Source organism: Cynocephalus volans, chromosome 2 (assembly GCF_027409185.1).
Source record: "Cynocephalus volans isolate mCynVol1 chromosome 2, mCynVol1.pri, whole genome shotgun sequence".
Classification (NCBI taxonomy): Eukaryota; Metazoa; Chordata; class Mammalia; order Dermoptera; family Cynocephalidae; genus Cynocephalus; species Cynocephalus volans.
Window position 1 is genome coordinate 29,604,232 of NC_084461.1, and position 26,109 is coordinate 29,630,340.

General features: G+C 36.8%; 1 protein-coding gene across 2 annotated transcripts in view; it reads right to left on the reverse strand.

The window, feature by feature from the left end:
- Window positions 1-24,852, reverse strand: part of GOLPH3 (golgi phosphoprotein 3) — a 36,809-nt gene extending 11,957 nt beyond the window's left edge. Inside the window, exons 1-2 of one of the 2 annotated variants that reach the window (XM_063086414.1) lie at window positions 24,331-24,852; window positions 4,086-4,217 (exon numbers count right to left, since the gene is read on the reverse strand). In XM_063086414.1, the coding sequence (XP_062942484.1) occupies window positions 4,086-4,217; window positions 24,331-24,558 (360 nt within the window). In that variant the 5' untranslated portion in view covers window positions 24,559-24,852. The remainder of the gene's footprint in view (window positions 1-4,085; window positions 4,218-24,330) is intronic. The other variant, XM_063086415.1, reaches the window with a different exon arrangement.
- Window positions 24,853-26,109: the final 1,257 nt, after the last annotated feature.

A 26,109-nucleotide genomic window follows, 5' to 3' on the forward strand; every position in this document is an offset into this window, starting at 1 on the left:
GCATGTTTTTATTCACAGTATGTCTCAATTTGCACTAGCTACTTTTCAAGTGCTCCAGTGTCTGGCTCATGGACAGGCACATGTGGCTAGTGGCTACCATGTTAGACAGTACGGATACAGAACATTTTCATCACGGAAGAAAGTTCCATTGGACAATGCTATTCTAAACCATACTTTCAGCAGAGGGCGAGAGAGCAAGGAAAAAAAAAAAAAAAGGAGAACCTCATGAGAAAAAGTTATATGTCTATATATTGTGGCCATGCCACCACTTCTTACTTCCCACTTAGTCCTTATATCCACTGCAATCTGGCCTCAACAACCACCTTACATCAGGGTCACAATAACCTGGGTATAGGTGGATCACCTTTTTCTTATAAAATTCTATTTCCTAAATCTCTAGCAAATGTATTCTTTTTCTCCATCACCTTTGCCATTATTCTAGTCTACCTAATCTGGTTCTCTTTCATCTGGATTAATTTAAGTCTCCTAACTAATATTCCTAAGCTAATTTTAGCCCTTTTCAATCCATTCTCCTCACTAATCTTTCTAAAAGGCAAATCTTATCATGACATTCCATCTACTTCTGTTTAAAACTCTTCAATGACTCATCTAATAAGTTCTAAACTCCTTTAAAAATATCAGTAATAAGTTGGGTCACAAATAACTATGCTCTGTCCAAACATATAATTTCTATTTAGTTTACTGGTTTTTTGGTGGGTGGGGGTGGAGTTATCCCTAAATACGAACAGATAATCAAGGATGATAACATCTGAAAGAAAGCCTCCAGAACAGAAGAGACCAAACGAGAGAAAAAATAAGAACTCTAAAGAAACAGAGATAATACAGATAAAGGAAATTTTCATGAGACCTATATTCCTCAGAGATCTAAAAGAAGATATTACATCCATAAAATAAGAAACCACAATAAAGAACAAGAAAGTGCTTATGGAAATAAAAAACATGAGAGCTACAATAAAATACTCCAGAGGGTTAGAAGATAACCCTTTAAGAGTAGACAAGAAGATAAGAGTAGCCAAGAAGTCCACATCCAACTTACAGTGTTCTAGAAAAATGGAGAGAAGACACCAGAAATACAAGAAAATTTTTCCAAAACCAAAAGATACACCTTTCCAGATTGACAAAACCCACACATAATGAATTAAAAATGAAATATTACACAATTTCAGATACCAGTGATAACAGAAGATTCCAAATGCTTCCGGAGAGAAAAAACAAATATCACACAAAGAATGGAAATCAGAAGGGCACTACACTTCAACAGCAACTAGAAGACAATGGAGAAATGCCTTCAAAATTCTGCAGGAAAATAAATTAAATCCAACATGCTAGTCTCAGCCAAGCTGTCAAGTAAAAGTGAGGTATAATAAAGGTATTTTCAGGCATGTAGAGTGCCAAAACTGTTTCTTCCCAAAAAGGTGGAAGGAAAAATGAGATCCAGGAAACAGCAGATTGAAAGCAATAAAAATGTGACAGAAAGTCACAGAATGACAGCTGTGCTATAGAACCAGAGATAACCATCTAGACTGTCAAATCTGATGTATCTAAAGATTTGAAAATTAATAATGATCATTTTTCTCTGATGAAGCATTTAAGAAAAAAGTAAGATACCTACATAGAAAACTGAAAGAAAAAAAAAGAATTATTGACTCCAGGGGGGAAAAAAAATACAAGAAAGGAAAATATTATAAGAATATACTTTATGCAGAAAACAATATCAACATAGTTGTAATAATATAAACAATCATTAGTGTTTTGCCAAAATTTTCTGGCATAATTCAATTAGAAAGATTGGAGGGCAAGGAGTAGTAAGTAGGAGAGCCAATATTCATCTATTCTAATAGAAAGTAAACAGTGTCTCAAACTGACATATCAAGAGATAGAAGTGGGGCTGGCCAGTTAGCTCAACTGGTTAGAGCATGGTGTTATAACATCAAGGTCAAGGGTGCGGATCCCTGTACCAGCCAGCCTCCAAAAAAAAAAAAAAGAAAGATAGCAGTATAAGCTTATTTAAAATATGAATGTAAATGCCAAAAGGAATAACTAAGAGAATGACAGTTAACTGAATGGTGGCCCCCCAAAAGCGTGCAAGTCCTAACCCCCATAACCTTATTTGAGAAAAGGGTCTTTACAGATGACATTAAGTTAAAGATCAAAAGATAAGATCATTTTGGAATTATCTATGTGGGCCTTAAAAGTGATGACAATACGAAGGGGAAGACAATGTAAAGACAGAGCAGAGATGGATGAGGTCAGAAGCCAGGCAACACCTGAAGCAACCTGAAGCTGGAAAAGGTAAGGAACAGAATCTCCCTTAGAGCCTTCAAAGAAAACACAGCACAGTTTGATTTCAGACCTCTGGCCAAACAGAACTGAGAGAGAATAAATTTCTGTTGTTTTAAGCCACCAAGATTGTGGTAATTTATTAAGGCAGACCTAGGAAGCTAATACAAGGACTGAAAATGGTTGCCTTCCAGGAACAGAACTAAAGAATGACGAAGGGTGGGCAAAGACTGCTATTTTCTGTCAGTAAAGTTTGATTTTACACTATTATATGAGGGTAATTCCAAAAGTTCATAGAAAAATAGAATTAAAAGTTAATACAAATCTTTCTGCAAATTTTTTGAAAATCCCTTATAATCTTAATCATCTTAATAAAACCAACAATCACTTTTAAATTAGCAAATTAAGTCATATTAGAGTATTTTTCCAAAAGACCTATCAACTACCTAGTTAAGATCACTCAGACTAAGAGACTGAAATAACAAGCTCATGCAGGCAGGGAACATGTCTCTCTTGGTCACCAGTGAATCCCCAGGGTCTAGCACAGTGCATGGTGCACTTAAGTACTAACAAATATATGATGAATGAATAAATGGACAAAAGAATGAACAATCAATAGATATTGTTGACAAATAATATAAAACTGGTTCTTGTTCCCACAAAAAAGATCCAATATCAAAATCTTTTCAATTTAGGTCAGGATCCTATCACATTAATGTAAAATTATGTACAATTACTATAATTAGTTGTAACCTATGTATATATTTCATTGATAGCTATAATGGCAGCTTTTTAAGGGTTTTCCCCCCCATAAATAACTATGGTTGCACAGTAATATGAAATAAAAATTATATTTTACTTTATTATATAGTTGTCTAAAATGGTAATTTTTTAAAACTAATCTCATGCCAGCTCACTTAACTTGACTTTAAATAGCTAGACTAGATTTAAATTTAAAATCTCATGCAGAATATTTTCTAATATGCCAAGTTTACTTTTTGCATGTAACTATTAAGAATACATTAATGGGACTGGCCAGTTAGCTCAGTTGTTTAGAGCTTGATGTTACAACACCAAGGTCAAGGGTTCAGATCCTAATACTGGCCAGCCAACAAAAAAAACAAACAAAAAAGAATACATTAATAGCTTTCTTTCCTACAGGATCATTACTTTCTATAAAATACCAATCAAAAAATGTTCAGTTCTGACCTAAAACTTTTGGATTCATTAATACACAGTATTAAGGAAAAAAGTTTTGAAACACCATGCCCCTAAAGAAACACAATGATATCTTGGAAGAGAAACAGTCTTGAATATTTGAGATTGAGGTTGAATTTAAAAATTCTAAAAACTAGCCAATAATACCTCTATGATACCAGAGAAGTACCTTCACAGTAAAGACAACAGAGTTCTTAAATTCACAATCTGATAAAAAGATCAACAGCTTTGGGGCAGTTAACTTGCATAGTAACACTTTTGATTTGGGGAGGGGTTTTTTATGTCAAGTCTTCAAAAATTACGACTTTCAGAAGCAGTAAATGAAGTCTGAAATCCTTCTGAATATGTAAGATGCAGTGGCCAGTGAACCTAACAATGAATTACATTATTAATTATATATACAAAGAACCAGGAAACCAATAAGCAAAAAGGATATGGAAACATAATTCAATAGAAATAACTTTAAAATCAACTTTCACTTTAATTTTTGAAAGTATTAGTAAAAACATTCTTCATTTAAGCAGTTCAAACTCTTTAAAAAAGGATACTGTTCATACTCCTCTTACCTTTCTTGTTAATAGACTTTTACGTCTCATTCCACAAGCCTCTAGTTGTAACCTTCCTCTCAATGCTAATTCAATTAACATACAGCCACGCAATCCAGACGATATACAGTCATTCCAAAATGACGTGTAACCCTATTTTTTAAAAAAGAAAGAAAACAAAATAGCTAATTTACCTTGAATTCAGATCAAAAAAATAGAACTATTTTTAGCCAAAGTCCATTTTGGTGCCTTTCACCTTTTATGTCTTTCTGCAATAAAATACTGAAAAAATACAGGGGCTTATTATCTTTTCACCAGTTATCCTTACGTACAGAAAACAACAAATAACTTTGGAGGTCAGATGTTTAGAAATATAACGTAATTCGTATTTGACTAAACTATGTGTTTATCAGGCTCTTTCAGATTGCAAACTCCAGAAACACTCTCAGTTAACCTCAGACTATGGTGGGTTTATTTTTAGGATATGTTGGCAAATTGTAGCCAATTTGGACTCATGGAGAATTAGAACCATCACTCATTCATTGCTGTTTAGGATAAAAATACAAGGTTAACTTTGGAAGAACGTATTAGAAAAACACTCATAAGGGCCAATGAATAAAACATTCAGACTGGCCCCAAGAGACAAAATGTAAGGGTAGCATTCAAGGTGGAAGAACAGTCAGACATAAGACGGGTCAACCAGCATCACCAAATGAAGTCAGGACAGTTTTTGAGAGCAAATAAATGGAGTTGTCCAAATTATAAAGACATGATTTTGCCAGCAAGGTTGCCAGCTATCAATTTAAGACACCTAGCTCTTATGAGAAAGCAGAAGCTATAACTCATGGTTAAGGCTCTGAACAAGGTAACATGTAATTTTGGTAGGAGGGAGAGCATGCCAATCAAATCTCTGAAGAACAGAGGGCCAAAGATTAGGGAGGCCTGGACCCTTGGATCTGGCACTTTTCCCAGGTCAGTGTAGTCAGCTTGTATTTCAGAAAATAACTGACCATCTGGGTCCATGGAACTTCATTATTGATACAGGGACATAAATTAGCCTCACGAAGCTACACTTGAGAATGAGAGTTTTGGGGAAATGAGAATTTAGATTAAGGGAGCCACAAGGAGAAAAACAAAAATATCAGTTTAAAGAAGCCAATTGAAATTTGAGATATGAGGCAGGGGAACCAGAGACTGACAGGATTTGAGGAGATCCTTTTAAACTTAGTAAGTATTAGGGGTCTGATCAAATTAAGATAACCAGAGATTTAACAAAGTGGTTAATAAAAATAGTAATTTATAGAGGTTAGATAAAAATCCACGGCTTGTGTATCCATGACAATTAAAATCCTAGGAAACCTGGGAATGGATCCTACATGATATTAAAGTTACAGGGCTGGCTGGTTAGATCAGTTCGTTAGCACATGGTGCCTGCTGATAACACCAAGCTCCCAGGTTCAATCGCTGTACCGGCCAGCCACAAAAAAAAGAAAAAGAAAGAAATTAAAGTTACAGATGTCTGACTTTGACTGGCCTGGACATATAGATGGAGTTCTTAGTGAACCTCTACAAACAACAGAGTACACCTCATGAAGCAGTAACGGATGTGGACAGCCCTACAGCTTGGAAATTCCAGCTGAACAGTACTTAGAAGCTTATAGTTGATAGTAAAGGACCAAATATGTCTCAATCGCAACTGCTCCCAAGGTAACAGCATACCCAGAGATATTAGCAAAACAGGGTCTTTAATAATAGACTCTAGAGATCTACATTTAGTAAATGGCTTTGGGTATTACCACTGAAAGACACATGCTTAAATAGAACTGAATTCACATGGGAAAGTAGATGAGTAGACAGACAGTTCTGCACCAAATCTTCTGGGACTCACCAGCAATATTCCAAAGATAATTGAAGCCAACAAAGACATACCAAGCAACAGAACAGTCCAGTATATTGATGATCTCGTACTAAAATCCACATTATAAAAGCATGATCAAGAATTAACTAATGGGGAGAGAGGTATAGAAGAGGTTTTTAAAATGCAGAGTTGAATAAAAATGAAAAGATATAACTGGATCAGATGGCAATGCGACATTTGGGAATTAAGTATCTTAGGGGGCAAAGCAGTAGACTGGAAGACAGCCAAGTAAATTTGGTCATGACCCAGGCCTGCAAGGTTCTGCATTGAATCCATGTCACAATACAGTGAAACAGAGCACACACTGGCAGGGGAACTACTTACAAAGTCAGAAGCAGGATCACCAGCTTGGCCTTGCCAAATGCTGAGGAGCTCTTTAATATTTTATTTCCTTTTTTGTTGTTGTTGAGGGGGAACAGGGGGCACGGCTGCCAGTATGCAGATCCAAACCTTTAACCTTGGTGTTATAACACCGAGCTCTAACCAAATGAGCTAACCAGCCAGCCCTGATCTTTTAATTTTTATCTAGTGCGAACCTTAATACTATATATTTCATCAATTCCAAAACATACATTTTTATAGCTTAGTATTTCTGAAATTGGGATGCACTTTTAAACATATGACTCCTTAAAATGATATATCAAAGTACAGGTATTGAGCTAACCTAAACACACAGAAGAGAGAAAAGACCTGTGGCATAGGCCTCGCAGGTGCATAGCAGTGGAGAGATGAACTAGGGCCCATCCTGTCAGTTACTGGAGAGTACTTAAAGCTTGGTACAAGATTGGGTGATTTAATGTCCAGATCTAGTCATGCCCATCAAACTGCCTGACTTTTCAGTAAGGACAATTTTATAAGGGCAGGTCAAAAACAACCACACTGCCCAGAAGACAAACCACTACTCTCTAAGAAACAATTACAAAAACGTGTAGTCTAGGCGGGATGGTTATATATTCAGGGCACAAATGTGTCTGTGCCCCAGCAAAAATCTTACATCCTACCTATCAAGCAGAGCAAAGCAGCCAATTTAACAATGGTAATTAAGTGTCCTTGCAATGTGATTTCTGCCCAGTACTGTGAATGTCAAAGTGAAGAAATTCAATGAAGCACAGGTAAATGGTGGGAGTAACTATGACTCTCTTAAGGTGGCCAAATGCCCCATCATCGAATTAGTGATGTGCAGAATGGATAAACAAGATTCCCACTGTCCGAACCAACCATCCTGCAAAACCACAGCCAATGGAACAGGCCTGGCACAACTGACAGGAAAAGAAGACCCTGTTGAGCTTGACTGTAGTGAGGCATGGTGATGAGAGGTGAAGAATAAGTGGGAGGCCCCTGGCACCCTCCCCCCGTTTCCACAGGAGGGAGCAGGGGTCTGCTGGCTTTTTTGCAGGCCGCCAGTGAAATATCACTACACTTATTTTTTCTCTGACCCCGTAAGGGAGGTTGGGGAATGGGGGGGACAACATGAGCTCCAGGGGACTCTCACCTACAGCACCAAGCATCTGGCCACGCGTCCAGGGACAGTGCCAGGCAGGGAGTTTGACTCAGGCAATACACCTGTCAAATGGTAACACAGGTATCCTAAGGCAAGCTCAGAAAGGATAGAAACCTTCTGTGGAGAAGGGCAAAAGCTCACTTAATCTTGACTTTCAGTACAAATACAGCCCATGAATGTTCATTGCACGTCAAAGCAACATCCTCCTACTCAGCTTTTTCTTAGTGATAAGACAGATATTTATTTGGATCTCCATCTGCCTGATCCCCCTTTTTCTCTCAAGTGGCTCAACCTGAATGGAAAAAAGGGTATTATTTATTGAACCCCCTAAAACTTCACCAGAGTTAAGAGCCACTGATCTGCTCTTAAGTATCTACTTACCCAGAAACTTTTTGTTAAGAAGGAACTCAAAAGGTTGGCCACCCATAATGAAATATAATAAAAATATATTGTTTAAATATCATAAGAGGGATACAATTAGAAGTGTTAAAAGATTTTTGTTCATGTGTTATTAATAACTTTTACAACATGGGACAATGCTCATGATATATATTTTACATGAGAAATGAGTAAAAAATAGTGCATATGTAAAGTTTAATCTTAATTTGAAACTATATAAATATACATGTATATAAGAGAACTGTGAGTACGAATACAGAACTTCTAAATGTTCATATCCTTTAATGTAATTCTTATGGACCTTTAGTTAGGAAATACAATGCATGAAAATTTATGTACAAATATATTGATATAATTTATCATAGCAAAACACAAAAATGATCTAAAAGTTAAAAAAAATTGAATAAATAAATCCAGCATTTCCCAAACCTTCTTGACCTTGGAACACTTTTATGTACAGTATATCCTTAAAGTTTTGCAGAATATTACCAATATATGGAAATCAGCTTTTAAAACCCTGGTGCAGAAGGTTATTAAAAAACATAACATGTTACAAAATCATATCTATGTATCTCCTTTTACTTAGGCCTCTTTTGAGGGGATTTCTGTTCTTGCAAACAAATAATTTCTTTTCTTTTTTTTTTTTCTCCAAAAGATGACCGGTAAGGGGATCTTAACCCTTGACTTGGTGTTGTCAGCACCACACTCATCCAGTGAGCAACTGGCCATCCCTATATGGGATCCGAACCCGTGGCCTTGGTGTTATCAGCACCACACTCTCCCGAGTGAGCCACGGGCCGGCCCCGCAAACAAATAATTTCTAAGAAGACAAGACCAAAAGGAATTTAATTAGTAGTAGTCTGAAGACAAATGTGATAAATTAAGGTGCAGGTTGTAATCCCTAGGGCAACCACTTAAAAAAAAAATCAATATAACGGAAAGAAAGAAGAATGAATTAAAATAATATAACGGTAATTTTCTACTTAACACAAAAAGCAGTACAGGAGCAGGAGAAGAACAAAAAGGACATTTGACAGAAAACAAACAGCACAGTGGCTGGTGTAAACCCAGCCCTATCGATAATTACATTAAATGTGAATAGATTAAACACTCCAATCAAAGTCATAGATTGTACAAGACTGGATAAAAGATCTAACCATACATGGTGCAGAAGAGAAACACTTTAGATTCAAAGACACAAATAGGTTTAAAAGACTGAAAAAGATATGCCATGTATACACTAAACAAAAGAAAGCTGGAACAGACGTATTAATATGAGACAATAGAGAGTAAAGAAAATTAAAAGGGATGTTTCATACTGATAGAGAGGTCAACCATCAGGAAAATACAACAGTTATAAACATACACATACCTAACAACAGAATCCCAAAATACATAAAGCAAAAGCTAACAATAGAAAGGAGAAACAGACAACACAACAATAGTAACTGATGACAAAACTGCCATAACTGATAGAACTAGACAGAAAACCACAGAGAGAGAGAACTGAACACTACCAACCAATTTGACCTAACTGACATTTATAGAACTCTCCATTCAGCAGCAAAATACACATTCTTTTCAAGCACACCTGGAATATTTTCCAAGACAGACCATATGCTAGCCCATAAAACAACTAATTTAAAAGAACTGAAAATATACAAAATATGTTTTACTCCTAAATTAGAAATCAACAAAATAAAATCTGGGAAATGTTCATTTGAGATCAATCCACATACTTCTAAATAATCCACGGGTCAAATAAATCACAAGGGAAATTAGGAAATATTTTGAACTGGAAGTGAAAACACAAAATATTAAAATGTATGGGATACAGCTGAAGTAGTGCTTAAAGAATTCGTAGCTTTATTAAATACCTATATTACAAAAGAAGATCTCAAATCAAAACCCTAAGTTTCCACCTTAAAAAACTATAAAAAGCAAACTAAATCCAAAGCAATCAAAGGGAAAGAAATAATAAAGATCAGCATGGAAATCAATGAAATACAAAACAGAAAAGCAATAGACGGGAAAAAAAATCACTGAAACCAAGGTTTGTTTCTTCAAACCGGTCAAGGTTAAAAGAAGAAGGGGTAAGGAAGTTACCAAAATAAAAAATGACAGTGGAGACATCACTTCTAACCCTACAGAAATTGAAAGGATTATAAGGGGACACTATAAAAAACTTCATGCCAATAAATTACACAATTTAGACAAAATATTCAAACTCCTAGAGAAACACAAATTACCAAAATCACATTGAGAAGAAATATAAAGTTAGAATAGACCTATATAACAAGAAACTCAATTAGTTAATAAAAATCCTCCTACAAGAGAGCCACTGAGATGTAAAAGAATTAGGCTAAACCAAATATGAGAGACCTGAAGACAAGGAGAAAGAGAGACTGAGAGACTTCAAGCATTCCACAATTACGATTCAAAAAAATTGAGAATTCCCTAAGAGAATAAGTATGTGGCTTAAGACAAAGAAGCATACATGATCTACTTTAATTTCCAAAAAAAGTATTTGCCAGTCATCCATCAAGGATATTTTAAAACTGCTTAACAGCATATAAAGAACTGTATAGAGAATAAAGTTAACATATCACTAGATAGATAAACATTAATAATGTGGTATCTGGAAACTGGTGGTAGACACTATTATGCATGGCCTAGAAGACAAGAAAAATTTTGAATCTACATTTGACTCTGAGCCCTTCTTAAATGTTAAACTGTTAAGAAAATTTGGGAATATCTTTTCAACACTGTTAACAGCTACAGAGGAGTGAAAAGTGTGCACTTGCATTTAGATTTTAAAATTCCAAGTTAGACTCTGAAGTTGATGTGTTCTATACAGAAATCTGGAAATAACCACTGACTGTCTCCTAAAATCCACGCATCTCAGTATGCTAAAGTAACTAATGAGAAAGTAGTTTATCATCAAAAGAATGTAGATAAAAAGCCAAAAACTAAAAGAAATTTTTTTAAATAGTAGTAGTTATCATACCTTTGTATGGAGGCAGACTATAAGATGGCCCACAGTGATCCCTGCCTGTTGGTATTTATGCCCTCCTGTAATTCCCTCCTCTTGAGTGTAAGCTAGACTTGGGAACATACTTCTCACAAACCAAATAGCAAATACGACTGTATGTCACTATAGAGATTAGGTCACAAATAGACCATGGCTTCCATCTTGGGCCTCCCCTCTGGCTCTACCAGCTGCCACAGACTGAGCAGTCCTATCCCACATGAGGCAAGGAACTGAGGCCAAAAACAACCTGCAGGAAACACTCACTCCTGCGGCTAAATCTTCAGATGAAACTGCAGCTCTGACCAACTTCTTAAATCTCACAAGAGACTTGAGCAAGATACACCTAGTTAAGCACCACACAGATTCCTGATTCACAAAAACTAGGAGATAATACATGTTTGTTGTTTTAAGCTGCTAAATTTTGTTATACAGTAAAAGATAACAAACATTGGTTGCCTGTGGCTGGGGGGCTGAGGAGAAAAGGAGGCAATGTCTAAAGGGTATGAGGATTCTTTGGGGGATGAAAAAAATGTTCTAAAATTGATTGTGGTGATGGTTGCACACTTCTGTAAATATACTAAAAACCCTTAACTGTACACTTTAAATGGGTGAATTGTATGAAATGTGAATTATATCTCAAAGCTGTTACAAAAAAGATAACTAACACACCTTGTACAGAGTCAGTTCTGAAATCTTACACAAAATTTTGATTATTTCAAAAGAATTAAGAGTGGAAAAGTTCTTGGCAAAAATAGCTAAATTGATCAAGAGAATGAAGATGACTTTAGGTAAAAACAGATTTAAAAGACTAGACAAGAAAAAGCAAATAGAGACATAAAAACTAGAAAAGAAACAGTGAAACTATCTACAATTTGCTGGTGATATAGTAGTTTGCCTGGAAAAAACCATGAAAATAAATGGAAAAATTACTATAAACAATAAAAGAATTTAGTAATGTAGCAGGATTATAAAATTAACTGACAGCAATAAATGTTATATACAAAGGAAATACAAAAGTTAAAATATAAAAAGGTAAAACATAATTGAAAAGACCTCATTTGCAACAGCAACAAAAAATTACCTAGGCAAAAGCTATATGAAGGAAACTTTAAAACTCTTAGAAGACTTAAAAATAGTCTTGGACAATGAAAGATATCTCATTCTTGGATACAAAGACTCAACATTATAAAGTTATCAGCTCTCCCTAAGTTAATTTATACATGTAATATGATCCCAATAAAAATAGCAAGTTTGTTTTTTCCTGGAGCTATACAAGTTAAAAATAAAGTTCCTAAAGAAAAATTAAAAAGAATAGCCAGGAAAACTTGGGGAGGTAGAGCACAATATATGAGGACAGACATGGAAGCTGTCCTACCAGACACTATAATAAATATAAAAGTTTTTAGAACTGAAATGATGTGATGCTGGCACATGAATACACAGACCAAAAGAATAAAGTCCAGAAGTAGACCCAAGAACATGCTGAAATCAAATATTTATAAAAGTGTCATCTCAAATCAACGTGAATAAAACACAGACATTTTAATCAATAGTAATGGGATAACTGATATCCGTTAGGAAAAACAAAATTGGATACGCACCTCATTATACATCACAATAAACTCCAAATGGATTAGAGATTAAAATGTAAAGTGAAACAATATAAGTACTAGAAGACAAGAAGACAAAATAAGAGTGAATAAATTCATAATCTGGGAGTGGGAAAAAACTTTCCAGCTATCCTCAAAATGTAGAAGCAATAAAAAAGACACTAATAAGTTAGACTACACAACATTTTTTTTTTAAGTTTACATGGCAAAAACCATAAACAAAGTCAAAAGACAAGGGACAATATAGGAAAAGATTTTATAACTTACATCATGGATAAATCTCATATATTAGAGATACAATTAGTTCCTAAAAATTAAAGGAAAGAAGTATTCTTTAAAAAAATACTTAAAACATTTAATTTTTAAAAAGATGAAAGATACAAAAAGTTCATAATAGAAATAAAAACTATTCATAAATATAGGAAAAGATGCTTTCCATCATTCATACTAAAAGAAATACACATTTAAACTACGAGACCTCAACAGCAAAAATCAAACAACCAAACTCAAAAATGGGCAAAACAAGTATCCATCAAGAGATAAATCTGAATAAACAAAATGTGCTATATACATAAAACAAAATATTAATCAGCCTTAAAAATGAAAATTGTAACACATGCTAGAGTGTGGATGAACTCTGAAGACATTACGTCAAGTGGAATAAGCCAGTCACCAAAAGACAAATACTGTCTGATTCCACTTACAAGAGGTACCTAGAATAATCAAGTTCAGAGGCAGTGGTTCCCAGAGGCTATGGGGAGGAGGGAATGGGAGTTAAAACTGAAAGGGTAGAGTTTCAGTACAGGATGCCAAGAAGTTCTAGAGATGGACAGTGGTGACTGTACAATGTCAATCTACTTAATGTCACTAAACTGTATACATTAAAATGGTTAAAATGATAAATTTTATGTTACATATATATAACCATATATTTTTTAAACTACATAAGATAATGCTTACCTATCAGACTGGCAAAAATCCAAAAGTTTGACAGCATATACTGTTGTCAAAGATGAGGAAAATAGGCACTCTCATACACTGTGACTGTAATGTCAAAATACCACCCCTACTGAGCGGAATTTAGGAATCTACTAGAAAAATCAAACACACATTTAACCTTTAACTTGACAATCCTACTTCTAAGAAATCTACTATGAAGAAACATCTCCATAAATGTAAAATAATACAGGTATATGGTTATTGTGACATTATATACAGTAGCAAAAGCTTCGAAACAACCCATAAATCCACCAATAAGGGACTGGATGAATATACTAAAGGGTATCTATCACACAATGAAATACTATGGAGCCATAAAAGACCTCTATTATAATTGTGACAGAGAACAATCTTCAGGATATAACATGTAAAAAGCAACGTGCCAATCAGTATATGTAGTATACTACCTTTTGTATATGGAGGAGGGGGCAAGAATATGAATTTATGTTCAGATGTGTTAAGAAATACTGGAAAGATAAACTCTAAACTAGATTTTTAAGAATTACCAATAGGGGAAGAATGAGGCAGAGGGACAAAGATGGAAATCAAACATTTGAATACAACTTGCAATATAATTACACACATTCAAAACATAAAAAACATTCCTAAAGCGTTAAAAACAAATGAATTAACCTATATGTATATCACTTAGTGATATAACCAGAAAGAAAAGCTATTTTAGCTGACTTTAGAATACAGTATTTTGCCTTAATGAAAGGACATCCTTAATAAAAGTACTGCAAAGAATTTTTCAGCTGAACTCAGTGGTCAATTAGTAGTAATACTGACATTACTATTTTGAAACCATTTTAATATATACAGTAAGTCCATGCAAGTAAGTTAATAGTTTAGGAACCAAGATTTTCAATAAGAGGAAAAGATATGAGTAGAAAATCCAGCAAGTTAAATAAAAATCCATTAATGTTAAACTTGAATAAAAAACCACATAAACTTTTTTTCTCTCCCAAAAATGTTTGCTAGCCCTGTTCCTTGAAGAAAATATATTCTATCTCTGTATTGCAAAGTCCTAGAAGCAGTAACAACCCAGTAACACTGAGCACACCTAGTATCCAGACTGTGGTCCATTTCCTACTAACGGAAACCAGGACTCCTTGAAGGAATGACTGATTCCAGGTCTCAGGCAAGAAATGTACAAGGTGAATCTGAGCCATGGTAGTGGCCTTGCCAGAAAGCAAGAAGTTATCAAAGGTTAATAGGTTGTATCAAAAGAACACTGAAGCCAAAAGGAACTCCCATATGCCAAAGGTGGGACAATTTAAATATCAAAATGAATAATGAATACAAGTGATTGAAACACAACAAATATACAAAAAAAATACAAGTCATAATTTCAAAAAAAGGAAACAGCTCACACCTCACTGGATACCATTGGAAGTAAGGCACCAACTCCTTATTCAAAACTTAGCAATTAAAAAATTAAGTGTTTATCATGTTTATCTTGCCTTTTAAGTGAATAAAATAAAACGCATAGGATAATAAAGGAAACCAAATCAAAGTTATCAAAACATTAAAAATAAACAAACTGTGCTGGCCAGTTAGTTCAGCTGGTTAAAGCATGATGCTGATAACGCCAATGTCAAGTCAAGGGATCAGATCCCCTTACCAGCCAGCAACCAAAAAAAACAGAGAGAAAATTAAAACACCCTACCTCCTCTCCTCCCTCCCTTTCCATCCCTCATCCCCATTCCCTCTTCAAGACAACGTGTATTAATAACATTGGGAATATACACTTTTAAATCCTTTTTTTTAAATGTGCTCTGCATACAATGAGTACCTACTATATGTTAAAAATGTGCTAAGCAAATGATGTACATCATATCTAATCCTTAGAAGACCTTTGAAAGTAGGTGTTATTCTTCCAAATTCACAAGATAACAGAACTGAGGCTCAGAATTTAAGAGACCTGCCAGAGCTACTGAATGGCAAAGTTGGAACTAAAACTGGTCTCCTTAGCTCCAAAGCCCTGGCTCTTTTTCTGCCTTGCCTTTACTGTCCTATTTGTTTAATGGGTGATTGAGGTGTGCTTCCTTCCAGCCCCTTGAAAATAAAAGAGGGTATTACTTTTTTCTTCCCATACCTGTCACTGATCACTTCACTGCAGAGAGCACAAAACAAAGTGTGAGCAGACACTGATTGCCTAAAGCAAATTTTTTAAAGACTTTAGACTAATGAAGTTTTTAAAAGTACATGTAGGGCCGGCCCGTGGCTCACTCGGGAGAGTGTGGTGCTGAGAACACCAAGGCCCCGGGTTCGGATCCCATATACGGATGGCCGGTTCGCTCGCTGGCTGAGCGTGGTGCTCTCAAAAGTACATGTAACAGCACCTTATTAATAAGACTTACTATAATCCCAAAGTCTTGATTCTTCTGTAGAAAACATGAAGGTTTTATTAATACATTACAATAGCATTTTAGTTTGCAAAGCCATTTTCACATATATAAATTATCACCTAAGTCTCACAATAACCCAGTAAAATATTATCACTGTTTTACATATAAAGAATCTGAGTTTTAGAGAAGTAAGAAATATGACCACATTCAGACTCCAGACTCAGTAGTCAGACTTCAAGCCCCAGAGCTGTGACTCTAAATACAGTGCTTTCACCACTACCTCACATTGTCAATATTTTAAGTAAAGAACATTGTGAAAGGTCCTATAGAAGTATACAGAAAACTCTGTCAAGTCACCATAACAGAATTTGTTCAGTAGAGACTGGCCTCTGCAAAATTATAACAGGAAAAAAAAAAAAAACATTCCACTTGGAAGGCAGAGGCATGAAGCTGCATAAAGTAAAAACCATAATCATTTAAATTCTTGAAATAGTGAATTTCAAGAATAATTTTAATTCAATAAACATCTATTAAGTGACAAGATACTGCTAAACAGAGGTGATAAAAATGACTAAGATACAAGGCACAGAATGAAAAGTAAATAAGGTAATAACAACTATAATTCAACATGATAAAATATCATAATACTGACATGAATAAAACAGCATTTATTCATTCCAAAAACATGCACAAACATCTACTAACTTCCTAAGCACTGTGCCAGGTGCTAGAGATACAATGATAAGCAAAAGGGATGTGAGAGCAACTAACACTGTCTAGGGAGTCAGAATAAGGTGAAGAGTTTCTGCTGGGCATTAATAAATGTGTAAAAATTGGCTGCCAGGTAGTGAAAAGAAGAGCTTTACACAGGAGGAACTGCTAACACAAACATGAAGGCCTAAAAAAGTAATAATGTGGTTTTCAGACCATTAGAGAAAAAAATTAACGAAGGTCCACAACATGATCATATTTATAATATACATGGATCTAAGTTAGGATCAAGTTAAGATGTTCTATCATATAGTCACTATAAATAACAGGACACCATACTTCTGACTGGGCCATCTGAATTCTTTCCCATGAGCACATACCATGAAAATCTGTATTTACTGATATGTGAATACTTGTCAAAATCTCTAAATTTTAATTCACTTCCCTGGGCTACGTAACTGCCCATTTGCATTTGTTCAGCACCATGCAGTTTTCAAAGCACTTGCACATATGCCAACCCACAGAATCCTTACAACGTAGAAAGGTTATATATGGGAGAGACCACAAATGTAGGCCCATTTTGCCCAACAGGAAACTGAGGGTCTAAGAATTCAAAACATGTATCCTGGTTTTTCCAACTAGTCAAGGGCAAGGCTGGGAGTCAAGAATATGGCAGAGTCTTACAGCTCCTAATCCGAAGCATACTTCCTATGCCCCTTGTGCTCTTACAATATACTTCCATTAAAGTCAGTAATTTATTTTATTGAAATCATTTGCAAATCTGTCTTCTATATAAACTGAATGCTCCTTGAGGGTAGAAATTTTTCTTTGTAACCCAAGCACCTAGCAAAGTAACTGGCACGTAGAACATCAATACTGGGGTTAAACTGAACCTACGAATACTAAACAACCTATGGTTTCATTTTATATAATACACTATAGACACAAAAATTAAATGACAAACTCAATTCAGTGACTGAACTGAAATTTAAGTTCTTAAATGTTATTTCTGAGCTTATTTTGTTAATATGGTATAAAACTATTAACGCTTGCACTTAAGAAACTGGAATTAGAACTGAAACCAGAGTAAAAATAACCATTAGCAACGTATACACAGTCCTTTATAATGTTCCTCTCCTCCCAGAAGGTAGTGGGTAGAGGAACACACACACAAAAAAACCCAACAAAAATAACTTTTACCTTAAAAATTTACTTCCTACAGTTCAATATGCCAAAACTGTTCCTCTTATTACTAAACTACAAGCCAAATTCTATTACAATAAAAATTTACATCAGAGAAAAAGATTTCTAAACCTCAGTAAGCGCAAACTTAGTATTTTCAATACTGACTTACTTCAGTGTTTCTCAACATTTTTTTCATTATATCTTCCTTAAGGAGCATTTTCAGATTTTCTGCCCCCAATAACTCCCTACCCCATGAAATTTTAATAAGATGGAATACACGTATATTTATTTGTATATTGTACATGTATCTATGCTTTATATATAAAAGGAGTAAGATTTTTTTCATTACCACTTCCGGAACCAATTTTCACTCCCTTGGCAATGACATTACCCTTATTGAGAATACATAATTTACTTAATAAATATTTACTGAGTGGTAGCTACATACCAGGCTGAGATATTATATATCAAAAAATTCTACAACAACACAACTTAGTTTTGTAGTTTACTATATGAGTTTTGACCCACAGAACTAAAATGAAATAGGCTTGAAGACAGAGACCTTCTTCCTAGCATTTGTACCTAGTAAAGGGTCTCGTACAGAGAATTTGCTCAACAAACATTTGATGAATGGATGGAAATTGTTAGACTCCTAAATGTGGTAGTTACACTGCTTCTAAATGTCCCTCAGCAAATGAGAACCTCTACAACAGGCCGCAGAAATGTAAGCTTCATATCTCAAATCTCAAAGAACTCAAAAGCCAACTCACTACAACCTTGAAACCTGGAACTTCCTGTAGTTAATTTTCAGGAGAAAAAACAAAACAAAACAAAAACCTTAAACTAAAACAAAAAAACAGTTCCTCTTCAGTAATTTTTAACCTTTGTGGTTCACTGAATGCTTTGAGTCCTAATAGAAGCTATGTCTCTTTCTCCAAGAAAATACACATACACACACAATTACAGAGTGCTCAGAGTTTCTAAACTCCACCTGTTGCCTCCAATTTAGGAATTTCTCCATTAAAGAAATATGTAAACCAAATGCAACTTATTATGATTAAATATATAAACTTTTTTTTTTTTATGGCTGACCAATACAGGGATTGAACCCTGGACCTTGGTATTGTCAGCACCAGCTCTAACCAACTGAACTAACAGGCCAGCCCCTTAATTTTTTCAGTCTAAAATATTTTTAAGCTTAAAAATGTATTTACCAGAAACATCCTTTTTGGCAATTTACTGAACTTCAAAATTAGTTGTATTCTTGCAAATCAGACATTTACCAATTAGGAAGAAAAATACCCTATTCTCTAAAAATACCTGTAATATCTAAGTTAAAAATTCAAAATTTACCAGATTAGAATATAATATTGTACTATGCTATTGAAACAGGTTGCTGTCTTTCCAGCTTTTATTAGAGAAACCTAAAGCCATAAACATCAATTTCAAAATGAAGCCAGGCTTTCACCTTTGGCACACGTCACTACACTTACTCAATTAGAAGAAACAAAGAGACAAGAACAGTCTTCTTTGTGCTGCTTCAAAAGGAGACTCACAACATAAAAATAAAATCCTTCGAACAAAGGCTATAGCATATTTTGGATGATACCATTCACTCTGATGAATAGCAGTAGAAAAACTATGCTGGTGGAAAGGGGGGAAAGTTTTCAGGGACATAAAGCAGAGATGCGGCCAAAAGTTTAACATAACATAATAAAACAAGCATGACGTCTTCAGGGTCTTTTGAGATTTACATAAGCTGATACTAAAATAGTTTATTTCTTTAAATACCAGAAAACTCCCCAAATATTTCAAAATCGAATCAAAATAATTTCAAAGTATAATTCTAAAACATAAATTCAAATGATCCATACAGAGACTCTCAGAAAGTCTAAAATTAATACATATCAAATATTAGTATCACTTATGAGTCAGTGAATATTCTGGCCACGCAGCAAAAGAATCCTGAAGCACTAAAAAGTAATTTCAACAGTATAAAATCTTGTTTAAAAGGTACAATCAAACGGTTCAATGAACTCCAAAACTAATTTCTGAGATCTCATATGTCTCATACTTGTGTTTACACACCTGAAAAAAATACCAAAATTCAAATCTTTCAAAAACATAAAGGGAACATTATTTGTATTACAAAAGGAATCACAAAATTCTTTCAAAACTCAGGGCCTTTATTACATTTTAAATTACTAAAAATCAAGCACATCTTGAAATTCTGACTATTTGTTGAATGAATTTCTCATTTAGATTTTATATGTAGACATGGTGTACATTGCCGCATATACAGAAAGGAAATTTTTTCAAAAAACAAAGTTGTACATCTTGATAAGTACTTTATTTCAAAGTAGTGACCTCAGGAAACTTATTTCAAAAATGGAACGCATCTTTTGTGTGGCCAGTGTAAAAGCCACACAAATTTCCATTCCATCATCTTAATTAAACTTATTATTTTACCCTAAAATGTATAATATCCAGCTCAAGCATATGAAGTTAAGTAAGTCACTATATTAGAGTTCTTGTCTACAAGCATTAGAAACATTAATAACTGACTCTGGCTATCTTTAAAAAGGGATTTCCTGGAAAGTTGTTGAAACTTACAAAATTGAAAGGTGACTGGAAAATCAGGCTGAGAAAAGACAATGCCAATGACTAGGGAGACAGAAGCTCAAAGAACCATGTCAGAGGACAGTCTGAGCCACACAGTGACACTACTCTGAAACGGTCTCCAAAAAACCCTACAGCCTGTTACTGTCTCAAGATTGATCCAAAGCCCCAAGAGAAAACATGTGATTGGACCAGTCTAAGCCTGGCTACAAGACAAAAGGGTAGAAGAAGATATTCAAGAGAGCATCCTAAGGCTACATACACACGATGGTGATCTCCAAAGTAAGACAAAATAGGGGGAAGACACGGTGGAAAGTTAGACAATAAATGTCCGCAAGAGTACAATCAGAACAATCATTTTGATGACTATTTTTCCATTTTATATGAGAACTCAGAGGCTCAAAAAGCTTAAATAATATGTAAAACAAAGGATACCCCCTGGACCAAGCCTCTCTTCACTTCCGCTATTCCATAGGCATATCTGGCCACTTAAAATAATCCAATCCAAAAATAAATAAAATAAAGCAACTTTAAAAGACTAAGATGCCACCTATGAAGATACTCAAAAGCATATAACACCAGTTATTTGAGTTAATTCTCAATGAAGCAATCTGAAAATGCTCTTCTGGAGGCATCTATGGAAAAACAAACATATGGGGAAAGGAAACTGCCTAGTACTTTTGCTGCCCCTCACCCTCAAACACAGCAGGAATTACAGAAATCTTGCTAATTATTTGGGAGTTGAACTCAAGTGTAAACCTATCTGCCATCCTTGCTGCGGCCTTTGAAGAGTTATTTAAATACCTGTGTCATTGAGTCTCCATCCACAGTGAGCATCAGAATCCCCTGAGGGGCCCAGAGATCAGTGTTTCATAAAAGCCAGAAAGTAAAATCACTGGTAAAAATCTGAAATGTGTACTTAAACTTCAGGAAAAAAAATCAATGGCAATGACTTTAGACCCACCCCTAATAGGTAACTTGAAGCCAGACCATCTGCTTACTGGCAAACTGAATCTTTTGTTCAGTAAAAGAGAGAGGGAGGCTCAATTCAGAATTATGTCAAAGTCATTTTTTTAATATTTCAGATTATAAATGTGTTAAGCTAAATTGATAAGACGGTAAGAAGAAATGACAACCTCACACAATATGGATGAATCTCACAACAACGCTGGACAAAAGCCAGACACAAATAAAAATACAAAAACTAGGCAAAATTAATCTATGCTGAATTCTAAAGTTAAACTAGTGGTTACCCTTGAGGAATGGGTAGTGACTGGAAAGAAATTCAAATGGGGCTTCTGGAGAGCTGGTCATGTTCTGTTTCTTGCTCTAGGTGCTTGTTTAACAGGTGTGTTCAGGTTGTGAAAATTCATCATATTTATGTGTACTTTTCTGCAGGTTTATATTATTCTCCAACAGAAAATTTTTTAGAAGCCAAAAAATATAAATTAATAAGTATCTGTTTTTTAAAAAAAAAAAAAAAACAAAATTAATTTCACCATTTAGCAATTTCTTAAAATTTTTTGATTGTTTTGATTTCAGATAAGGTTAGCTCATATATATACATAAAATATGTCCAACATTAATGACTTGCCTAAATTTAAAGTTTAACTTTTAAATATCTTAAGAGTACCCAGATATTACAAAGATGGATACTAAGTTAAAGCTGTGAATTTAATGACTAAAGTTTGGAACTTGTTAATATCAAATTTAGTATACTGAAATCAAATATTAACAAGGATATATGCCTAGGCTCAGGGTAAGAGAGCAACTCCCGCCCCCTAAAAAGTGATACAATATATACTGGGGAGAAGGAGAATCCCTCAAAGGAGAAAAACATATGAATGGATGAGTTTACAGGGCTGGTTATTAGTATGGAAAGGTGTGATGAAAAAAATATATAGGCTAATCCCTAAAACCAAAATCTAAAACAACGCAAAATCCCAGCCTCACCCCCACCCCCAACTCCCTGAACTTGGCTACAAAAGGGGGAAAATTTTTTCCCTGTATGATTGTTGAAATCAGCAAGAAATGCTCAGAATTAGCTAGTGTCTGGACCTTGTCCATGACTTGCAAAGTATACTGAGCAACTTCTGACACAAAATAAACACAACAGATGGTTTCAATTATCTGCCAAAGAACTTTAAATTGTCTAAATTGTGTAAATACCACTAACTTTCAACAAATTCTTTAGATCATCTTCATGAGAACCAATCACAGGGAAATATCATGTTAATATGCTTTAGCTTAAATATTAAGAGTAACACATACTTGAAAAAACAGAAAGGTACTTTCTCACCATAATTTCTCACTTAGTGTGACTCAGAACACGAAAAGTTAGTTCTTGTTTTAGTTTGTTTTTTTTTTTTTTTTTTAAGTTTTACAGTTTTATCCAAACAGGAAAGTCACAAAAAGCATAAACCATCATGTTCAATCAGGAATATATTTTCTTCGTTTTGCTTCTTTTGTATTTTCTAAAATGTCTACAGTAATCTGTGTTACCTATGCTCCAAAAAAAAAAGGCTTAAAGAAAAATATTTATTACCAAGACTCCAAATTGTAAAGCAAGTTGATTCCTTTCTAAAATCACATTACTAGGACTCTAAAGTCTAGTTTGTTTTTTCATTCAAAGAACAAAAAAGAATTTCACATACAGTCTCTTTTCATCATCACAACTCAGTAAACAGGTAATGGGCTTCTTTCACAGCCAGAGGGACATCAACTTTTATGCAGACCTGAGAAATGCGAAACCAAGATACTACAGATGCCCTAGACATTTCTATAAAGGCAAACTTTAATTCATTAATTACCAAACATCAGGAGTCCAAAAACAGTCCATATAAAACTCATCTATATCCTAAGTTTTGGTGAGCCAGGAAGAGTGAGTTGTTTTATACAGATAAAAGTGTTTTGCCCACCTTCCTGAATCTGAAAACTTTCTCAAAATCAAAACTTAGATACTCTTGTGTCTGACTCTCAGAACATGCTGTCTGTAATTTCCCTGCTGAGATAAAACAAGCTTCTGGGACCACCTTACCACACATGACTTCTAGAATATCCATTCATTTGTCCATCTGCAGGTCTCTGTCTTTAAAAATAACCATTTTTGCAGAAGGATTTGTAATAAAGCAAATTTAGCAAACTGTTAATTACAGACTCTAGGAGGTGGGTGTTCACTGTAACTTGTCTTCCACTTTAAGTGTGAAAATTCTGGATATTGGAGTGCAAACAATCGTTTTCAAAATCAGAACACAAAGAATTATTTATCTCAACTATAACCCACCTAAAGCTTTGAGACCTTTCATCAAATCACAAACCTACCCACGGAAAAGCCCTTCCTTAAGGGTGGCAAGACCTTGATAATAGTCAACGACTCAAATTTATTAAAGGCGATACTAAAAGTAATCTCTCACCCAAAGCAAGTTCACCTAGAATGTCATTTTCCAGGTTTCACGAGAATTTTGTTTGACTTTTAACTTTATTTAGTAAGATAACTTTTTCCTCCATTACCATTTCACCGAAATTTTTCATAATCCCCCAGCAAGCAGATCTGTGGACCCCTCCAAAGTCCTAAAACCTGCCAACCCCAAGGGTTCTGGGCGCTGGTGATTCCAGACGTCCAGTATACGGGGCAGTCTCCGGGCTGGAATTGCACTCGGGGGTCTACACAGGTTAAGCACTCGGGAAAAAGCGAGGAAGAAATACAGACTGCCAGAGTGTCAAAATGAAAAGAGTGGCGGGGGGGAGGTATCCAAGCAATCTGCACGGGGAGCATCTGGAAATACCGGGCCGGTATTCACTCCAACGCACTCCACACTCTGGGCCAGTTGGGCGGCCCAGGGCGCGGGGCTCCGGAGCGAGGAAGGCAGGTGCGCGGGCCGGAGGCCGGGCATCCCCCTGGCAGCCCGGGCCCCGCGCCGCCGCCCCCAGCCCCGCTCGTACCTCTCGGTCCTTGAGGCCCAGCAGGAGCACCTCCTCCATCAGGGTCAGCCGCGTTTCCTTGGAGTCGCCCTTGTCGTCGTCGTCCTGCTCGTCGCGGCGGCCCTGCACGTCGTCCTCGCCGCTGCCGCCGCCGCCGCCGCCCGCCGCCCGCTCCTTGTCGGCGGCGTTGCGAGAGGCCTCGGTGCGCCGCTGCACCAGGCCCGAGCTGCGCTGGGTCAGCGAGGTCATGGCTCCGGCCGAGGCGCCGCGCCGGCCCGAGAGAGACGCGGGACACACCGGGTCTCCCTCCCCCTCCCCCCGCGGCCTCCGACCCGGGCTTCCGTGTTAGATCCGGGCGCTGGGGGCACGTCCGTCGGCAGCCGGGCCGGGGGCAGTCATGGGGAGACGGGCCGGGGAGAAGCGGGCTGGCCGGGCGTCGGCGCGGTGGGAGAGAGGCGCCTTCCCGCCTGCAGCCGCGGCCCCCAAAACAGCCGGAGCTCCGAAACAGAGGGAGCAGCGGCGGCGGCGGCGGCGGCGGCGCCTTCCCAATATGGCGGCGCCGGCTGACGTCACGGAGGATGTGGCAGAGACGGCGCGGGGCGGGCCGGAAGCGGCGAGCCGAGACCCCCCGGCCGGGATCTGCAGCCGCCGCCCGTCCTTCCCCGCCCTCACCTGGGACGTGTCCTCCCTCCGTCCCCCTCCCCTGCACCCCTCACTGCCGCGGACTGGATCCAGAGACTAGCTGGGGTGTGCCCTGAGCTCCCCAGACACCACAGTGTGGGGAGGGGACTTCCCGGCCGCGTTGCCGGGATCCCGCGTGGACTCCGGGGTCCCCACGACTGGCAGGAAGGACTCTCCTCGCTGCTGGTGGGGCGGGAGAGGGCGCGCCCTGTCCGGACCCCGGACCCTTCCCAAGGAGCAACGGCATCTAGAAGGTTTGAAAGTGCACTTTCAGTGTTTCCAGAGGTGGAGAGGTTACAGCGAATGGACTGGTTTTGTTGGTAAAACTTTTTTCTTTCCTCGCCTCCGACTTGTGCTGTGAAGTGACCAGGGCGCAGTGAGGACAGTTAGTTGGTACTGCCCAGGTTAGTACACTCGGACTTCACGGTCTTTTATGGAGGCAATAAACGCGATGGGTTTCATGCCACGTCTTTGTGCACATTCAGCCTCTCAATATAATTACTAGGTTAAATCCTCTTGGCGTGCTTGACAGTTTGTGCAAATTATATTAAAGAATAGCTGTCAAATTTAAGGGGATTGGGAGTAGAAGAGTGGAGCTTGTAAGTAAAACGTTATCCAGAAAAGGCATTGTGTGCTATCCAATATCATTTAAAATAAACAATGACCACAGGCTGTGGTTAAAGAGTAGTTTAAATAGTGATTTCCCCTCCACAAATCCATTATCCAGAACTCCTACTGGCCACCATGCCCGGCCCTGGAAAGAGAATGCTAAATGGGGGGCGGGGCGCAGGGTGGGCACCAAGGAGTCCAGGCAAAGGTCACTTTCACCTCAGCCAATTTCTCTCATTCACATCCACTTCAACTTTTTTTTTCTTCATCTCTCTTCGAACTCTTTACCAAATAGCTTATGTTTCTTTGTCAAAGAAATGTAATTTATTATATGACTAAAATAATCAAATACGTAGTTCAAACAGTATGAAGATGTGTATAGTGAAAATCTCCCTCCCTGCACTGCCCCGTTGACCCAGTTGTCTCCCTCCCCCACCCCGTGGAGGTTTTAAAATATGCCAGCAAATTCTCTGATCCTCCTCCTCTCAAAAGGTGAAGTCTAATTCTTCT